Raw genomic sequence first — 18,863 nt, forward strand, 5'->3', positions numbered from 1 at the left:
GAAAGATTTATAACGTTGTACTTTTTGTTGACAAAATTTTAACTAATGTTGGGTTCTTGAGCTAACGCCCAATAGACTCCCATTCACTCCTTGAAGCTCCTTGTCCCAGAATGCACCGCGTGGCCCATTGACGTAGCATGGGCAACGTTTCCCATCTCCTCAAACGTATATCTGCTGTTGCGAATGTTAAACTCCACTCTGAGGCACATTGATATACTGATTGAACATTGTGAGATTGTAGACTTAAATTAATAGTGCAGTTTGTTTAGGTGATTTTACCACTAACTAGCTACTTTACATGTTGATATTGTCTTTGGTATTATTGTGTGTAGCTACATTTGCTAGCTAGCTAGTCACCTAGCCAGCCCATAGAGAGAGCATTGCAGATTTTGTAGTCAACTTGAGCTGCAGATTTCTACAATGATTTTCCATGTTGCTACCAACCTTATTATAAAACGGCAAAATAAAAAATTTGTTCACAAAAAACATTGTTCTCACAGTGTTATTTAACACTAAGTTAAAGGAATGATTGGTTTTGGGTGGATTTTTCCTTTAAAGTTATGCGAGTTGGTTTGTAGATACGTCATTACAATATTGTTAATACACAAAGTAACCAAAAACCTGATCTAATTGGCATATCATTAATGAGTTTGCAGCAAATTTTCAGCAAACAGAATGTTTGCCACAAGTTTACCCATGTAACAATATGAGCTTACCCCAAATTTGCGGCAAATTGGCCAAAGATTGGCCAGAAGCCTGTTTTTTTTGGTAAGGGTTACCTTAGCCCAAAGCAGATACTCATGGCCACAGATGATCCCTCCACGTCCTCCACATAGCCCCGATAGTGACAGTGATCCTGCGGAAGGGATAAGAGAATGGCGGCTCAGTAATGTCTTAAAGAGTCAAACAACCACATGTATCAAGAGAGGCTATAGGGGAGATGCTAGAAGGCAAAGATGACACCCGGGCCCCTACATGAGGTAATGTCAACCTGGCAAGGACATTGTCAGTGTTACATTTGACTCAAATTGCAAGTTATATCATCGTGTTAGCCACAGTCAATTTAAGAGCCTAATTGCTTGTGAAAGAAAATGTGAAATCTTTGGGCGAGGTGATGAATCTTGATTTGGTGCAGCGCCAGGCAAGCGCGTCACTCAATGTTGACGATTCAAGATGGGGCTTGAAGTGGAGGTAGAGATTTGGTCCCGAGTTCATGTCGAGCTTGGCAAATAAATTATGAGGCCTACTTCTAACCCATGCACATATTGCTGAGCAATGTCCTTTTCAAGTTAGAAATTATTTTAAAGAAGTCAATTGAAATGGTTTCACGTGGACTGACAGTGTTGTAAGGGTTAATTGAGGTCCAATTTAAATAGCACCATTAAACATGTTTGGCATTTGTCTGTAATCTCCCCCTGGCTATCTATAGGGAAATGCTGTGTCCTATCCCTTTAAGCATTCTTGGCAGCACCCTGCTCTCTAACAATAGCATGAGCTAATTGTCTTAGCCTTGATACCTAACATGTAGAGAATTAGAACTATGGGACCTCACTGAAACGAAGTAAAGTAACAAAAGGCTCAGAGAGTTTCCTCAGAGTATAGGGCAATCGGATGGTATGGTAGGCTCATCAAGAATTCTGTCCATCCCCTATCCATATAATCTTATGATCTTAAAGGCAAAACGGATCCTAGATCTTACACAGACACTTTAGGAATATACACATGACCAAATGTATCAAGACACCTGCTCGTTGAACATCTCATTACAAAATCATGGGCATTAACATAGAGTTGGTCCCCCCTTTGCTGCTATAACAGCCTCCACTCTTCTGGGAAGGGTTTCCAATAAATAGTGGAACATTGCTGTGGGGACTTGCTTCCATTTAGCCACAAGAGCATTAGTGAGGTCAGGCACTGATGTTGGGCGATTAGGCCTGGCTCGCAGTCGTCGTTCCAATTCATCCCAAAGGTGCTCGATGGGGTTGAGCTTAGGGCTCTGTGCAGGCCAGTCAAGTTCCTCCACACAGATCTCGATAAACCATTTCAGTATGGACCTCGCTTTGCACACAGAGGCATTGTCATGCTGAAACAGGAAAGGGCCTGTTCCCACAAAGTCAGAAGCACAGAATCGTCTAGATTGTCATTGCATGCTGTAGCATTAAGATTTCCCGAACCATGAAAAACAGCCCCAGACCATTATACCTCCTCCACCAAAATGTACAGATGGCACTTTGCATTCGGGCAGGTAACGTTCTCCTGGCATCCACCAAGCTCAGATTTGTCCATCGGACTGCCAGATGGTGAAGCGTGATTCATCACTCCTGAGAACGTGTTTGCTTTGCTCCAGAGTCCAATGGCGGCAAGCTTTACACCAATCCAGCCTGACGCTTGGCTGCTTGGCTTTGGAAACCCATTTCATGGAGTTCCTAATGAACAGTTCTTGTGCTGTCGTTTATTTCAGAGGCAGTTTGGAATTCGGTAGTGAGTGTTGCAACCGAGGACAGACGATTTTTACACGCTATGCACTTCAGCACTCGGCAGTCCCGTTCTGTGAGCTTGTGTGGCCTACCACTTTGTGGCCGAGCTGTTGTTGCTCCTTGACGTTTCCACTTCACAATAACAGCACTTACAGTTGACCGGGGAAGCTCTATCAGCACAGACATTTGACGAACTGACTTGTTGGAAAGGTGGCATCCTATGACGATGCCACATTGAAACTCACTGAGCACCTCAGTAAGGCCAATCTACTGCCAATGTTTGTCTATGGCGATTGCATGGATGTGCTCGATTTTATACACCAGTCAGCAACAGGTGTGACCGAAATAGCCGAATCCACTAATTTGAAGGGGTGTCCACATACACTATATATTCAAAAGTAGGCCCAGGTCACTAAGTAAACAACACCAACATGACTAACTGAACCACCCCATAAATATCGTAATCTGAAGCACTGATTAGAGCTGACTGACCGGCTGAAATCCTCCTCACACTTTGCCTGCCAATCTTGAGACCTGACCAGAGAGAGGGGGCAAGAAGAGCTGAACCCTCATCCAGCTGCTTTAAAGGGCCATTACAAAAGCAGACTGTGCAGGTCTGGGGCAACGCTACCACATTAAAAGGGATAGTTTGGCGATTTTGTATAGTCACATGTTTTTATTTCCCATTGAGGTCAAGAGACCTCTTTTTACAAGGGAGACCTGAAAGACATGTTAGATATGAAACAACTAATTATGTAAAATTACTAGGAATATCCCTTTAAATGAGCCAAACCCAGGAAGCATGACTGGGGCCCCATCACTCTCAGCCAGGTCACAGTGATAGCTGGCATGTGTAATGCCTAATCCTACTTGAGCATGGCTTTCAATGTAAACATACACACACCCCTGCTGACCTATCTATGTCCAGGTTAAGCGTCCGGGGTGAAAAAGTTTGATCAAAAAAAGTTGTGTGAGGACAAAACTAAGACCTTGGTAAACTTGTTAAATATAGAGTGATTAAATAGTTATTAAAAAGCAAGAAAAAAAAAGTGCAGGTAGCCAAGTAGCAACAAACAGTACAGCAGTGCGGAGACAACGCGGAAGTGCGTTGCTTCACCAGTCACGTGATCCATCTCGACAGTGAGGCTAAGAAACATAATATGCACACACATTTATATTGACTCTACACACACACACACACACACATCCACATACGATCATCATATACAGTGCATTCGGAAAGTATTCAGACACCTTGACTTTTTCTTGTTGTTTTGCTTCTTCTCAGCTGCATCGTTTTTTTCTACAGGTTATGGTCAATAATATCAAAAGACTGCACTGAAATCTAACAGTACAGCTCCCACAATCTTCTTATTCATTTCTTTCAACCAATCATTTGTGTCAGTGCATTACATGTAGAGTGCACTTCTCTACAAGCATGCTGAAAGTCTTGTTTACAGAGAAATAGCACTGTATTTCGTCAAACACAATTTTTCCCAACAGTTTGCTAAGAGCTGGCAGCAAGCTGATAAGTCTGCTGTTAGAACAAGTAAAGGCCGCTATACCACTCTTGGGTAGGGAATTACTTTGGCTTCCCTCCAGGCCTGAGGACCAAGTCTTTCCTCTAGGGTCAGATGAAAGACTTGATGGATAGGAGTGGCTAAATTGTCAATGCCAGGAGGTTTGTCATTATTGATAACTTTACAAAATTGCAATGCTTTTCTTATATTATTAGCTTTTGTATGCATGAATACGATGGCTAACTGTTCGTTGTTGGCACTTCGAGCCTAAGTTTGCCCACTTTGTCAATGATTTTTGTGATGAATAAGCCATCTAATTCGATGAAAGATGGAGTTGAATTTTTAATACACACACACTTGAAGTCGGAAGTTCACATACACCTTAGCCAAATACATTTAAACTCAGTTTTTTTTACAACTCCTGACATTAAATTCTAGTAAAAATTCCCTGTCTTAGGTCGGTTAGGATCACCACTTTATTTTAAGAATGTGAAATGTCAGAATAATAGTAGAGAAATTTTTATTTCAGCTTTAATTTATTTCATCACATTCCCAGTGGGTCAGAAGTTTACATACACTCAATTAGTATTTGTAAACAATTGTTGGAAAAATGACTTGTGTCATGCACAAAGTAGATGTCCTAACCAACTTGCCAAAACTAGTTTGTTAACAAGAAATTTGTGGAGTGGTTGAAAACAAGTTTAATGACTCCAACCTAAGTACATGTAAACTTCCAACTTCAACTGTACACACACACACACACACACACACACACACACACACACACACACACACACACACACACACACACACACACACACACACAAACTCAGCAAAAAAAAGAAACGTCCCTTTTCCAGGACACTGTCTTTCAAAGATAATTCGTAAAAATCCAAATAACTTCACAGATCCTCATTGTAAAGGGTTTACACACAGTTTCCCATGCTTGTTCAATGAACCATAAACAATTAATGTACATGCACCTGTGGAACAGTCGTTAAGACACTAACAGCTTACAGATGGTAGGCAATTAAGGTCAGTTATGAAAACTTAGGACACTAAAGAGGCCTTTCTACTGACTGAAAAAACACCAAAAGAAAGATTACCAGGGTTCCTGCTCATCTGCGTGAACGTGCCTTTGGCATGCTGCAAGGAGGCATGAGGACTGCAGATGTGGCCAGGGCAATAAATTGCAATGTCCGTACTGTGAGACGTCTAACACGGAACCCAAACCGGCTGTGCGCGTGCGCCATCGTGCATACATTTATTTTGTCCACGACACGCAAGTTAAAATATCAAAACAAACTCTGAACCAATGACATTAATTTGGGGACATGTTGAAAAGCATTAAGCATTTATGGCAATTTAGCTAGTTAGCTTGTACTTGCTAGCTAATTTGTCCTGGGATATAAACATTAGGTTGTTATTTTACCTGAACTGCACAAGGTCCTCTACTCCGACAATTAATCCACACATAAAATTGTCAACCGAATCGTTTCTAGTCATCTCTCCTCCTTCCAGGCTTTTTCATCTTTGAACTTATATGGTGATTGGCATCTAAACTTTCAAAGTATTACCACGACAACCGGCAACACAATTCATCTTTCAATCACCCACGTGGGTATAACCAATGAGGAGATGGCACGTGGGTACCTGCTTCTATAAACCAATGAGGAGATGGGAGAGGCAGGACTTGCAGCGCGATCTGCGTCAGAAATAGGACTTGCAACGCAGACGCTCGTTGACGCGCAATAATTGAATAACATAGATTCCTACATTTATTTTTGCAACACGAGCGGTGTTGTCAGGGTATAAGACAGCGCTACAGGGAGACAGGACGGACAGCTGATTGTCCTCGCAGTGGCAGACCACGTGTAACACCTGCACAGGATCGGTACATCCGAACATCACACCTGCGGAACAGGTACAGAATGGCAACAACTGCCCAAGTTACACTAGGAAAGCACAATCCCTCCGTCGGTGATCAGACTGTCCGCAATAGGCTGAGAGAGGCTGGACTGTAAGGCAGAAAAATATTTGTTTTACATTAAGAACAAAGAAATATATTTTTTACAGCCTATTTACTGAGGGTGCCATATTTACTGAGGGTGCCAATACTAGTGGAGGGCACTGTATTTCTATTGCTTCTTAAATTCTGTTTGGTGCCTAACGTTTTAAAAGTAAGGAGAAGTGTGTGGATGTGTGTTTGTGCGAGAGAAAGAGTGGTGTTCATGAGCGAGGGAGAGTGTGTTTGTTAACTGAAGAGTAAAGAAGGTTTCATCCAGACCATTATGCATGTATATCACAGAAGGTTGGTGGCACCTTAATTGGGGAGAACGGGCTTGTGGTAATGGCAGGAGCAGAATGTTTTCTGTGTGTTTGATGCCATTCCATTTGCAATGTTCCAGCCATTATTATGAGCCGTCCTTCGTTCAGCGGCCTCCACTGATGTATATTCCTTCCTCCAGCGAAATCACAGGTAGGCCTTTGCAAATATTAGCAAATCAGCCATTCTACGCAGTATTCTATAATACACTTAACAGTGTGAAGTTAAATTCAATGTGTTGTATCGAGTAGAAATGTGAATTTCAGTGACAGGTTTTTGGAGAACGTTTAGAAAACGTGAACAAGCATCCAGGGGATGGGGTGAAACAAGCCACTGATTTATTTTTCATGGTGGTATCGCGATACTACTCGGTATCGCGATACTTGGCCTGATATTGTATCGTTTGATGCAATCACACCTCTAAAAACAAAAAAACATTTGTCACAAGAAATTAGCTCCCCGATATACAGAAAATACCCAAGCCCAGAAGCAATCTTCCAGAAAATTGGAATGAAAATGGCGCTCCACCAAACTGTAAGTCGTCCAACAAGCTTGTAAAGACAATGCCGTGCAATATAGAAGAGCCCTCAATGCTGCTCGATCAGCCTACTCTTCCAACCTGATTGAGGCTCATAAAAAATAATCCAACATTTATTTTCTATACTGTCGCAAAGCTAACTAAAAAGCAGCATTCCCCAAGTGAGGATGGCCTTCACTTCAGCAGTGAGGAATTTATTAAACTTCGATGAAAAGATCATGAAATCAAATTTTATTGGTCACATACACGTGTTTAGCAGACGTTATTGCGGGTGTGGCGAAATGCTTGTGTTTCTAGCTCCAACAGTGCAGTAATATCTAACTAGTAATATCTAACAATTTCACAACAATACACACAAATCTAAGTAAAGGAATTAAGAATATATAAATATATGGACAAGCAATGTCAGAGCGACATAGATTAAGATACAGTAGAATAGAATACAGTATATACATATGAGATGAGTAATGCAAAATATGTAAACATTATTAAAGTGAATAGTATTCCATTGTTAAAGTGGCCAATGATTTCAAGTCTATGTATATCGGCAGCAGCCTATATGTGCTAGTAATGGCTACTTAACAGTCTGATGGCCTTGACATAGAAGCTGTTATTCAGTCTCTCGGTCCCAGCTTTGATGCACCTGTACTGACCTCGCCTTCTGGATGATAGCGGGGTGAACAGGCAGTGGCTCGGGTGGTTATTGTCCTTGATGATCTTTTTGGCCTTCTTGTGACATCGGGTGGTGTAGGTGTCCTGGAGGGCTGGTAGTTTGCCCCCGATGATGCGTTGGGCAGACCGCACCACCCTCTGGAGAGCCCTGCGGTTGCGGGCGGTGCAGTTGCTGTACCAGGCGGTGATGCAGCCCGACAGGATGCTCTCAATTGTGCATCTGTAAAAGTTTGAGGGTTTTAGGTGACAAGCCAAATTTTTCAGCCTCCTGAGGTTGAAGAGGCGCTATTGCGCCTACTTCACTGTCTGTGTGGGTGGACCATTTCAGTTTGTCCGTGATGTGTACGCCAAGGAACTTGAAGCATTCCACCTTCTCCATTGCAGTCCTGTCGATGTGGATAGGGGGTGCTCCCTTTGCTGTTTCCTGGCACCTCACTCCCAGAGCCCTCACCTCCTCCCTGTAGGCTGTCTTGTCATTGTTGGTAATCAAGCCTACTACTGTAGTTTCGTATGCAAACTTGATGATTGAGTTGGAGGCGTGCGTGGCCAAGCAGTCATGGGTGAACAAGGAGTACAGGAGGGGGCTGAGCACGCACCCTTGTGGGGCCCCAGTGTTGAGGATCAGCGAAGTGGTGGTGTTGTTTCCTTCCTTCACCACCTGGGGGCGGGCCGTCATGAAGTCCAGGATCCAGTTGCACAGGGCGGGGTTCAGACCCAGGGTCTCTTAGCTTATTGATGAGCTTTGAGGGTACTACGGTGCTGAACGCTGAGCTGTAGTCAATGAATAGCATTCTAACATAGGTGTTCCTTTTGTCCAGGTGTGAAAGGGCAGTGTGGAGTGCAATAGAGATTGCATCATCTGTGGATCTGTTTGGGCGGTACGCAAATTGGAGTGGGTCTAGGGTTTCTAGGATAATGGTGTTGATGTGAGCCATTACCAGCCTTTCAAAGCACTTCATGGCTACGGACGTGAGTGCTTCGGGTCTGTATTCATTTAGGCAGGTTGCCTTTGCGTTCTTGGGCACAGGGACTATGGTGGTCTGCTTGAAACATGTTGGTATTACAGACTCAATCAGGGACATGTTGAAAATGTCAGTGAAGACACCTGCCAATTGGTGAGCACATGCCCGGAGCACACGTCCTGGTAATCCGTCTGGCCCTGCAGCCTTGTGTATGTTGACCTGTTTAAAGGTCTTACTCACGTCGGCTACGGAGAGCGTGATCACACAGTCGTCCCGAACAGCTGATGCTCTCATGCATACCTCAGTGTTGCTTGCCTCGAAGCGAGCATAGAAGTGATTTAGATCATCTGGTAGGCTCGTTTCACTGGGCAGCTCGCGGCTGTGCTTCCCTTTGGACAAGTTTCTCAACTTTCAATCCAAAATTACTTTCCCATTGTTCCTCAACTGTTGTGTATGATATACAATTTCCTAGCTCTGTGTCTCTACTTTTATCCAATGTAAAAAACATAATTTCAAATTTGTTTACTTAAGACCGATTTGAGCCGGATGGTCACATTTCTTACCTCCGTGTAAGGTTTGTTAAAATAACAAAACAATACGAAGTAAACAATCACACGTATAGCAGAATTTTCCCTCTCAATTCTTTGACTTCATTTAAAAATGTTCTCATTTGTCTCGCATTTTCACTAACAAATGTTAAGACTATCAAAAAGAATGAGAGCTGAAATACTAGAATTAGGGTGTCCAATCAAAAACACATATTTTGACCAATGGGTAAAATAATATGGTCATTGTGTCGATAATCCTCTAAGACTAATGGTCCAAACCTCATGTCTCGAGCATAATCCGTTCAAAAGTTATTGGAGTTTTTACCCTTGTAGGATGGCCAGAATTATGGTGAATGGATTTCAGAGAAAAAAATTATAATGCACCATGTCAGCTGTGTTGGATTCTGTGCAAGAATTAAAGTCTACTGGCTACCTGACAAGCTCACTTTCCCGTTACACTAATCTTTCTTCTCGAATCCGCAGGACAAACTATAAAAAGGTAAGATGGAAATCGATTGAGACATTACATATAGCATTTTAGTATATGCTTTTCATATTAATTAGAAATTCCTGTAATTCTTAGATTTCTCACAAAAACAAGCGTATCTCTGAAATTTCAACGGAGCACTGAGCGTATACCAAGCTTTTTAATTATTTTCAAAGCCTTTTGCATTTAATTCAGCTCGTGTCATGCGCATTTTTCGACCCCCAAAAACAACTTTGACCACAAAATGTAAAATCCTCAAAAGTAGTGCAAGTTTCTTGTAACAATGTCAGAGCTTGGTATTTATTATCAGATGGTTAAGAAATTAGGTTACGAAATCCGACTTTTTGGATATGTTAATGATACAGTATATTAGAGAAAGACCCCACTGAACGATATATGAATAATCATATTTGTCTTGGTAAAATGTATAACAAAAGGAAGTTAAGTTATCACCAAAGTGCGTTTTCACCCACTCTGGGTAGACATCCTACTATAGCACACTGACAGTATCCAACACAAACATCTATTTCTTGATCATGATCAACCTTGTACTAATATTTCGCCCCAGATCCAGTGATGAGAAAATACCCCTTAAAATTCATGACTCTAGTTTGCCGACAACTTAATCGAAATTAGATTCCTTTTTGTGGCACAAAAAAAAGTAAGTCGTAGAGCAGGGAAGACATTGCTAATTTCTTATGTGCATAGTTATGGAACATATGAGCTATATCAAGGGAAGGTATCCAAGTTAAAGCATTACAGGAAAATCCCTCTTTTCCAGACGTCCTCCATTGACTTCTTCCCAGTAATACCAAAACAAAAAGTCCTCCAGCATGGCTGTGGAAAATGTATTTTATAATAAAAATAGTGTGTCAGAATATAGTAAGTATAGGCCACATTCACATTTTGTTCACAGGAGTATGTCATTTTTAAACTGCCAAAGTGAAAAGGTCATTATTTAGCACTGTACACTATGTCTACATTTCTGCGCTTTGAGATGTTTAAACAGAACAGACAACTGAAAAATATCCTTAAAAAAAAACCTAGTCGTATGTTGCAACTGAGAATGTCTCATTGCCCTGCCCAGTGTCTATAAGGAGGTTCTCCAGATGTTGATAATAGGAACAACAGCCTTCTAGAACAGACAGAAGATAGCAATTTTTGTCATTCTAAGCTCTTGCTAACATTTTCACGACGGTCTGCACAATTAGATTAAATTGCTCATCCTCCGATGCCCTTAAGGCTCAGGAATCATAATTTGGTTGCTTTTGAAATGTAGGCAATGGCATTCATGGAGGCATCAAACAGACCAGTTCCAACACAGGCTTGATGTAGAACTGAATGAGATTGGCAATACAAAAAAAATGATAGGCCATTTCTTGCCTCTTGCTGTGAACAAAGGAACATGTGAGACTCCTGATTGTCAATTACAATAACATTTGACTGACTTGATCACAACAGTACTGATTTTAATCAAAATATTGAAGTGCGTTTCCTGTTACTCAGCATTTGTCATTAGACAACGATGTCACAACATGCCAGTACGACCATGATCCTTTAATCCAGATCCACAGACCCCATTTCTGATTGGCTCCCTGGGGATCCTGAGTCAGACAACGGGGGATCATGACAACCGGACATCACAGCCTTCTACAGTCCCACCCTCTAGGGGTCAAACAAATGCCAAAGAGTCTACAAACGTCCTGTCTCATCTCTGTAATGTCTTGTGATATACGGTTAACGTGGCAAGATGACCATTTCTGTGACCTCCTCAATGTAAAACAAATACAGAAGATGGACGTCTTCACACACCACCCATATTTCATCTGTCTAGCCAAAAAGGAGAGAAAGTGCTGGGGATGGTCTAGTTCTATTCTATGTCCCTCTCCATCTCAATCACTTCTTCAGTGTATTCATCAATAAAATAGACTACACATTTAAAAAATGTTTTACCGTAAATTCCGGACTATAAGCCGCAACTTCTTTCCCACGCTTTGAACCTCACATCCACAGTGACGTACATGTCATAATGCCAGTATCAAACGTTGGCCCAACGCATCATCGGCGGCTAATATATGGATTTTTCCCGCTTTCAATTTTTTTTCTCCCAAAAAAACACATTCTGTGACGTGCTCAGTTTTTTGGCGGCATGAAGCTTTCATTAGACCAATGAAATTGCCGAACGGGTTAAGGTCAAACAACTTTTTTGTTTACTGTTTAGATTAAAATCGAGTGCTCTCAAACTTCCCATCATTCTGATTACGGTAGTCAGTTGTCACCCTCATCATGGCAAAGACACGGAGAAATGCATATGATGCAGCTTTCAAGTTGAAGGCGATTGATCTGGCTGTTGGAAAAGGAAATAGAGCTGCTGCACGGGAGCTTGGTCTTAATGAGTCGATGATAAGACGTTGGAAACAGCAGCATGAGGAATTGACTCAGTGCAAAAAGACAACTAAAGCTTACTGCTAATTTTAAATTTTTTGTTACAAGCCGTGTTTCGTTAAAGCCTATTTATTTTTGTTACAAGCCGTGTTTCATTAAAGCCTGTGTAAAGTTAATTTGTTTCAACGTACCGGTAGGCACCTGCGGCTTATAGACATGTGTGGCTAATTTATGTTCAAAATAATATTTTTTTTTAAATTCAGTGGGTGCGGCTTATATTCAGGTGCGCTTAATAGTCCGGAAATTACGGTATTTAAAATTAAATATTTTAAAGGCATTCCTGACTGTACAGTAGGTCTGTCTGTAAGCCAGACGGTTACATCATCTTCCCAGAACTGCTGCTCTTAGTCATGATTTTTGTGAGCTAAGTTTGGACTCATTATGAATATGCAGAGGGGGAAACCAGTGCTTAAAGTAAGAACGCGCTATACGCTTTCTTCTGCAAAATGCATACATTTCCACAAAACATAGCTGATACCAGTACTAAAATGTCAGCGTCATACAGGAAGTAAAACAGAGCTGAACGTCAGCAGTAAATAGTGTGAAGGACAAATGAATGATGACGTGACGAATGTGTGTCTTTAACCCAACACAACTCCCTTCCTCCATCAGAATGGGAGTTGCTTCCGCCTGTTCTGGCTCCATCCAGACAAACAAAAAATTAATAGTGATGCACCGATATTACATTTTTGGCCGATACCGATATTTTCCTTGCCAAAAAAAATGATCGCTATAACCGATATTTACAATTTTAGCGGCCTTTTTATGCATTCTAGTACAGTTAAACACACACACACGGACGCAGCGGTCTAAGGCACTGCATCTCAGGGCAAGAGGTGTCACTACAGTCCCTGATTCGAATCCAGGCTGTATCACATCTGGCTGTGATTGGGAGTCCCATAGAGCGGCGAACAATTGGCCCAGCGTTGTCCGGGTTTGGCCGTCACTGTAAATAAGAATTTGTTCTTAACTGACTTGCCTAGTTAAATAGAGGTTACACACACCACACTGACCAAAAAGTTATTTTTTTGGCATTTACGTATGTCCCCATTTCTTTCACTTACTTGCTGTGCTGTTTCGTTGTTCATTTGTTCAGTCGTTTCATTCTCAACCAGGATTTCTATGGAACACCGTTTGGGTCTTTACATGTCAAAAAAGATATATTAACAATAAGCTTGTTGACCAATCAGGACCTGAAAATGACTGCACATAATAATTTAACACGTTCATACATTGTTTACGTAGTTATTACACATTAATTACACCATCAATCGTATTTTATATGTCACAACGATTCATCGATACGTATGCTATGATGCTGGTAAAGTTCTCTCGCGCACCTACAGTGCTGGTCATAAAAAAAAGCTTGCTAGCTCATGGATGAAAACAATGTTCTTCCCCAAAAACATAGCAAAACGATATCTGTTTCAGTAGCTATATAGTTAGCCAATTTATAAGACAGTTCTTATTTGATTAATGGTGGTCGGACCTATCTACGTGAAGCTAGCCACAATAAGGATTTGCCACAATAGTGGACTTTGCGGTTAGCCTTCAAAATAAAAGTGTGTCATTGACAGTGATGCAAATGCATACAAATAGTAGAATTAAGCAATAATTGAATAGATCATGCTAAATGAGGTTGGAATGTTGTTATATAAAAATCCACAAAAGGCAATTTGTTAATTTGACAAAAGTCTTGAAATCATACTGGATGTATTATACTTTAGAATTTAATTGGGGGCATACTTATATCACTGTACAGCCTTACCCATGGATTGTGGATCAATGACATGGGGTTTCAGTCTACTCAGTGACACCCAAAGAACATCAGCATTTTAGCTCTTATTGCGGGTCTCTGAAACAACTGTTTATTGAGCCACATTTGTTGTCAACCTATGTGTATTGAACACTATTCCCGAGGAAAAACAATACTGCGCGGATATTTTGGAGTCCGATAACTCTGAGGACGTTGGGAAAAAAAAATCTTGGGTATTGAGTAGAGGTCGACCGATGATGATTTTTCAATACCAATACCGATTATAGGAGGACCAAAAAAGCTGATACCGTTTAATCGGACGATTTTTATATATATATTTGTAATAATGACAATACTGAGTGAACACTAACTTTAACTTAATACATAAATAAAACCAATTTAGTCTCAAATAAATAATGAAACATGTTCAATTTGGTTTAAATAATGCAAAACACAATGTTGGAGAAGAAAGTAAAAGTGCAATATGTGCCATGTAAAAAAGCTAACGTTTAAGATCCTTGCTCAGAACATGAGAACATATGAAAGCTGGTGGTTCCTTTTAACATGAGTCTTCAATATTCCCAGTTAAAAAGTTTTAGGTTCTAGTTATTATAGGACTATTTCTCTCTATACCATACCTTTGACTATTGGATGTTCTTATAGGTACTATAGTTTTGCCAGCCTAATCTTGGGAGTTGATAGGCTTGAAGTCATAAACAGTGCTGCGCTTCAAGCATTGCGAAGAGCTGCTGGCAAACGCAGGAAGGTGCTGTTTGAATGAATGCTTACGAGCCTGCTGCTGCCTACCACCGCTCAGTCAGACTGCTCTATCAAATATAAAATCATAGACTTAATTATAATATAATAACCACACAGAAATAGGAGCCTAGGTCATTAATATGGTCAAATCCGGAAACTATCATTTCGAAAACAAAATGTTTATTCTTTCAGTGAAATACAGAACCGTTCCGTATTTCATCGAGCGGGTGGCAACCCAAAGTCTAAATATTGCTGTTACATTGCACAACCTTCAATGTTGTCATAATTACGCAAAATTCTGACAAATTAATTACAGATTTTGTTAAGAAGAAATGGTCTCCACACAGTTCGTAACGAGCCAGGTGGCCTAAACTGCTGCATATATCCTGACTCTGCTTACACTGAACGCAAGAGAAGTGACACAATTTCCCTAGTTAATATTGCCTGCTAACATTAATTTATTTTAACTAAATATGCAGGTTTAAAAAATATATACTTCTGTGTATTGATTTTAAGAAAGGCATTGATGTTTATGGTTAGGTACATTTGTGGAACGAATGTGCTTTTTTCGCGAATGCACTTTTGTTAAATCACCACCCATTTGGCGAGATAGGCTGTGATTCGATGATAAATTAACAGACACCTCATTGATTAAATGCAATGCAGGACAAGCTAGTTAAACTAGTAATATCAACCATGTCTTGTTAACTAGTGATTATGTTAAGATTGATTGTTTTTTATAATGCTAGCTAGCAACTTACCTTGGCTCCTTGCTGCACTCGCGTAACAGGTGGTCAGCCTGCCACGCAGTCTCCTCGTGGATTGCAATGTAATCGGCCATAATCGGCATCCAAAATTGAGTAGACTGTTACCCCATTTCATTGATCCCCAATCCTTAAGTAAACCTGTACAATGCAATATGAATGTCAATACACACAATAGGCTGACTGGGGAGGTGATTTACACAGTCATGCGAAAAGAGCTACAACGATAATATTTGGGTAAACTCTTCACAGTTGTGTTCTGTGGGTGTCACCGAGTAGACGGATACCCCATTTCATTGCTTTACATCCCAACCTTGTTTAACATTATCTAGTCTAAATATGGCATGATTCCACCAATTGTAACCTTCAGCATCACTTTCATTTTGAAGGCAAACCACAAATTACACTATTGTGCCTAATCCTTATTGTGGCTAGCTTCACAACACATAACCCGGTCAGGTCGAGCCTCACTAGCCAGATGAAGCTAGCTGCCTGCTTATGACATCAGCTTTGGGCAACAGGGTTAAGTAGCAGGCTAGCTATGTATTTTCATGAACTGAAGTTCATTTGGCGAACAAGTGGCTACCTAGCTAATACTTAATCACAAGGTTCCTAAATCATTGATAAGAATAATGAAAACGAGTGCAGTTTCTACTGGTCATTGTTTTCAGGCTGGTTGTATTGGTGCTAGCTCGGTACCAAGCTAAAGCTAGCTAGCTACCTAGCCCAGAAGTTGCGGACGAACAAATAATGCTTTATTACCAACGCGGTATTTTAAACATCGTTCGTGGCTGGTGTTTGCAGAATTTTTTTTCAGCGTTGACAGGGCTACTGATAGTAGTGGTGGCACTTGGCTTGCACGTGCATCTTTTTTGACACGCAAAGACCCAAACGGCGTTCCATAGTATGTCGTGAAGCTAATAGCAGTGACGCTATTACTGTAACTCCGGTAGGGCAACATCTGAAAAATAGCACACTTACTAGTGTGTACCGGTGCTCGACCATTCATGAAAGCCAACTTCACCCACGACAGAGAACGGTTGATTGTCAAGGGCAATGAATTCCATTATCTTGGCGTTAATGGATTTCGCCTTTGAGTTGTCTCGCTGAAATGTTCTTACTCTTCCAAATGACTGCTTGACTGCTCCATCCACACAGCAGACATTGTTGGCTAGGTTAGGAATGCTGTGCTGCAGGTGTGGCGCAACATTTTACGTGGCGTCATTACGTCATGTATCTACATTATATAGGTATGCACGTCAGCTTTGACATCGGCGTTAAACTAGACATAGGTCGATACCGATGTTGGCATTTTTAGCTAATATAGGCCGATTCTGATGTTGACATTTTTAGCTAATATCGTCCGATTCTGATATGTTCACCGATATACCGTGCATCCCTAGAAATTAACACCAATTAATTAGTGGATAGAACTATTTAATTGTACCTTCACGATCCTGACAGGAAGGCTGTAACAGTCTTGTAGTGCACAGGAGACCCAAGTTCAACCCAGTCGGTCTCATACAAATAGGACATCCAATCAAAAAGACTAAGTCATTGTGGATGGTTGTACTGAAGTGACTGTTTTTATGGGATAGTAGGATCATTTTAACATGAGTTCCTGTTTCAAAGAAATATAGTTATCCATTAAATCACACAAAACAGGTTGGGCAGAAGAGGCCATTTCCACAGCACACGTTTCTATACAAGGCAGTCGCAAAGCAGTCAATAAAAAGCTATGAGAAAGAAGTGCATTTGAGAGACGCTAAATGGGTGATACATTGTCAGTGCCCTGTTGGGTTAGGTGATATGAGCATACCGGTATTATCATATATCCATGATATCTTGATAAATGATAGTCAGGTCCAAAATGATTGGCACTCATTATGAAGATGAACAAAAAAGACTGCATAAAATAAATAAATATATAAATAATAAATAAATAAATTCAAATACAACTGCTCATGAAAACAGAGCTCTTTGGCCACACATACCAGTGGTGGGTTTTGGGTTGAAAAAAATATGCATATGCAGAAAAGAACCCCATACCTACTATAAAACATGGTGGTGGATCTTTGATGTTATGGGGCTATTTGGCTTCCACTGGTCCTGGGGCCCTTGTTAAGGTCAACAACGGCCTAATTAACTTTATCCAGCATCAGGACATTTTATCCAAAAACCTGGTTGCCTCTGCCAGGAGGCTGAAACTTAGTCATAAGTGGATTTTCCAGCAAGACAATAACCCCAAGCCCACATCAGCATCCACAAAGAAATTATTAATTGACCACATAATCAACATTCTGCAATGGCCATCTCAGTTCATAAGCGCAGACAAAGCATATCAAGGATCTGGTTAGATTATGTTTGGAGGAATGGTCTAAAATCCCTCCCAATGTGTTCTCCAATCTCATAAAACATTATAGAAAAAGGCTCAAGCTATTCAAAACAGAAGTATTAGTTTAAGAATATAATTTCCCAAATTCTTTGAGCATACAATATAGCTCAGTATCTGTATTATATATTTGCGCCAATAATTCTGGACCTGACTGACTGTGCATGTACACACACACACACACACACACACACACACACACACACACACACACCGAGTGTACAAAACACTAGGAACGTCTGCTTTTTCCATGACAGACTGACCAGGTAAAAATCTATGATTCCTTATTTGTGTCACTTTTTAAATCCACTTCAAAATCAGTGTAGGTGAAGGGGAGGGGACAGGTTAAAGAAAGATGTTTAAGCCTTGAGACAATTGAGACATGGATTGTGTGCCATGGAAACCCATTTGAAATATAAAATTTCCCTTCACTGGAACTAAGGGGCCTTGCCCGAACGAAGAAAAAAAACGCCCAAGACCATTATTCCTCCTCCACCAAACAATACAGTTGCCACTATGCATTGGGGCAGGTAGTGTTCTCATGGCATCTGCCAAACCCTGATTCAGACTGCCAGATGGTGAAGCGTGATTCATCACTCCAGAGAACCCGTTTCCACTGTATACCTCCACTACACTACTTTGATACACATCAGTAGGGATTAAGAAGTGAGTATAAGCAATGCCCACTGGGGGAAAAAAGTGGGTATACGGATTATACCTGCGTCTACACCCCACTACAACACTGGCCCTTCGCGTTTTACAAAAAGTGCACTCTCCTACATGAGTGCGCTGGTATTACGGTTGCTGTCCTTTCAGAATCAAAAACCTGTCACACACTGAAGGCCTATTGGTTCGCCACTGTGCAAACAGGTCTATAATAACAGATAGGCTGTTAAGATATTCATGTTTCAAGAAAGGAGTATATACAGTGCCTTCGGAAAGTATTCAGACATTCACTTTTAGCACATTTTGTTACGGTACAGCCTTACTCTAAAATGGATTTAAAAAAAAATCCTTAGCAATCTGCACACAATACCCCATAATAACAAAGCGAAAACAGGTAGTTCAACATTTTTTCAAATGTTTTAAACAGAAATACCTTATATAAATAAGTATTCAAACCCTTTGCTAAGAGACTCGAAGTTGAGCTCAGGTTCATCCTGTTTCCATTGATCATCCTTCAGATGTTTCTACAACTTGGATTCCACCTGTGGTAA

At 40.8% G+C, this 18,863-nt stretch overlaps 1 protein-coding gene across 1 annotated transcript in view; it reads right to left on the reverse strand.

Moving 5' to 3' along the window:
* The window catches only part of adam9a (ADAM metallopeptidase domain 9a), a 98,896-nt gene that overhangs the window by 43,268 nt on the left and 36,765 nt on the right, over nucleotides 1-18,863 (reverse strand). The window contains exon 5 of the mRNA XM_029722285.1: nucleotides 780-856. Coding sequence (XP_029578145.1) covers nucleotides 780-856 — 77 coding nt within the window. The remainder of the gene's footprint in view (nucleotides 1-779; nucleotides 857-18,863) is intronic.

Source organism: Salmo trutta, chromosome 29 (genome assembly GCF_901001165.1).
Source record: "Salmo trutta chromosome 29, fSalTru1.1, whole genome shotgun sequence".
NCBI classification, from domain to species: domain Eukaryota; kingdom Metazoa; phylum Chordata; class Actinopteri; order Salmoniformes; family Salmonidae; genus Salmo; species Salmo trutta.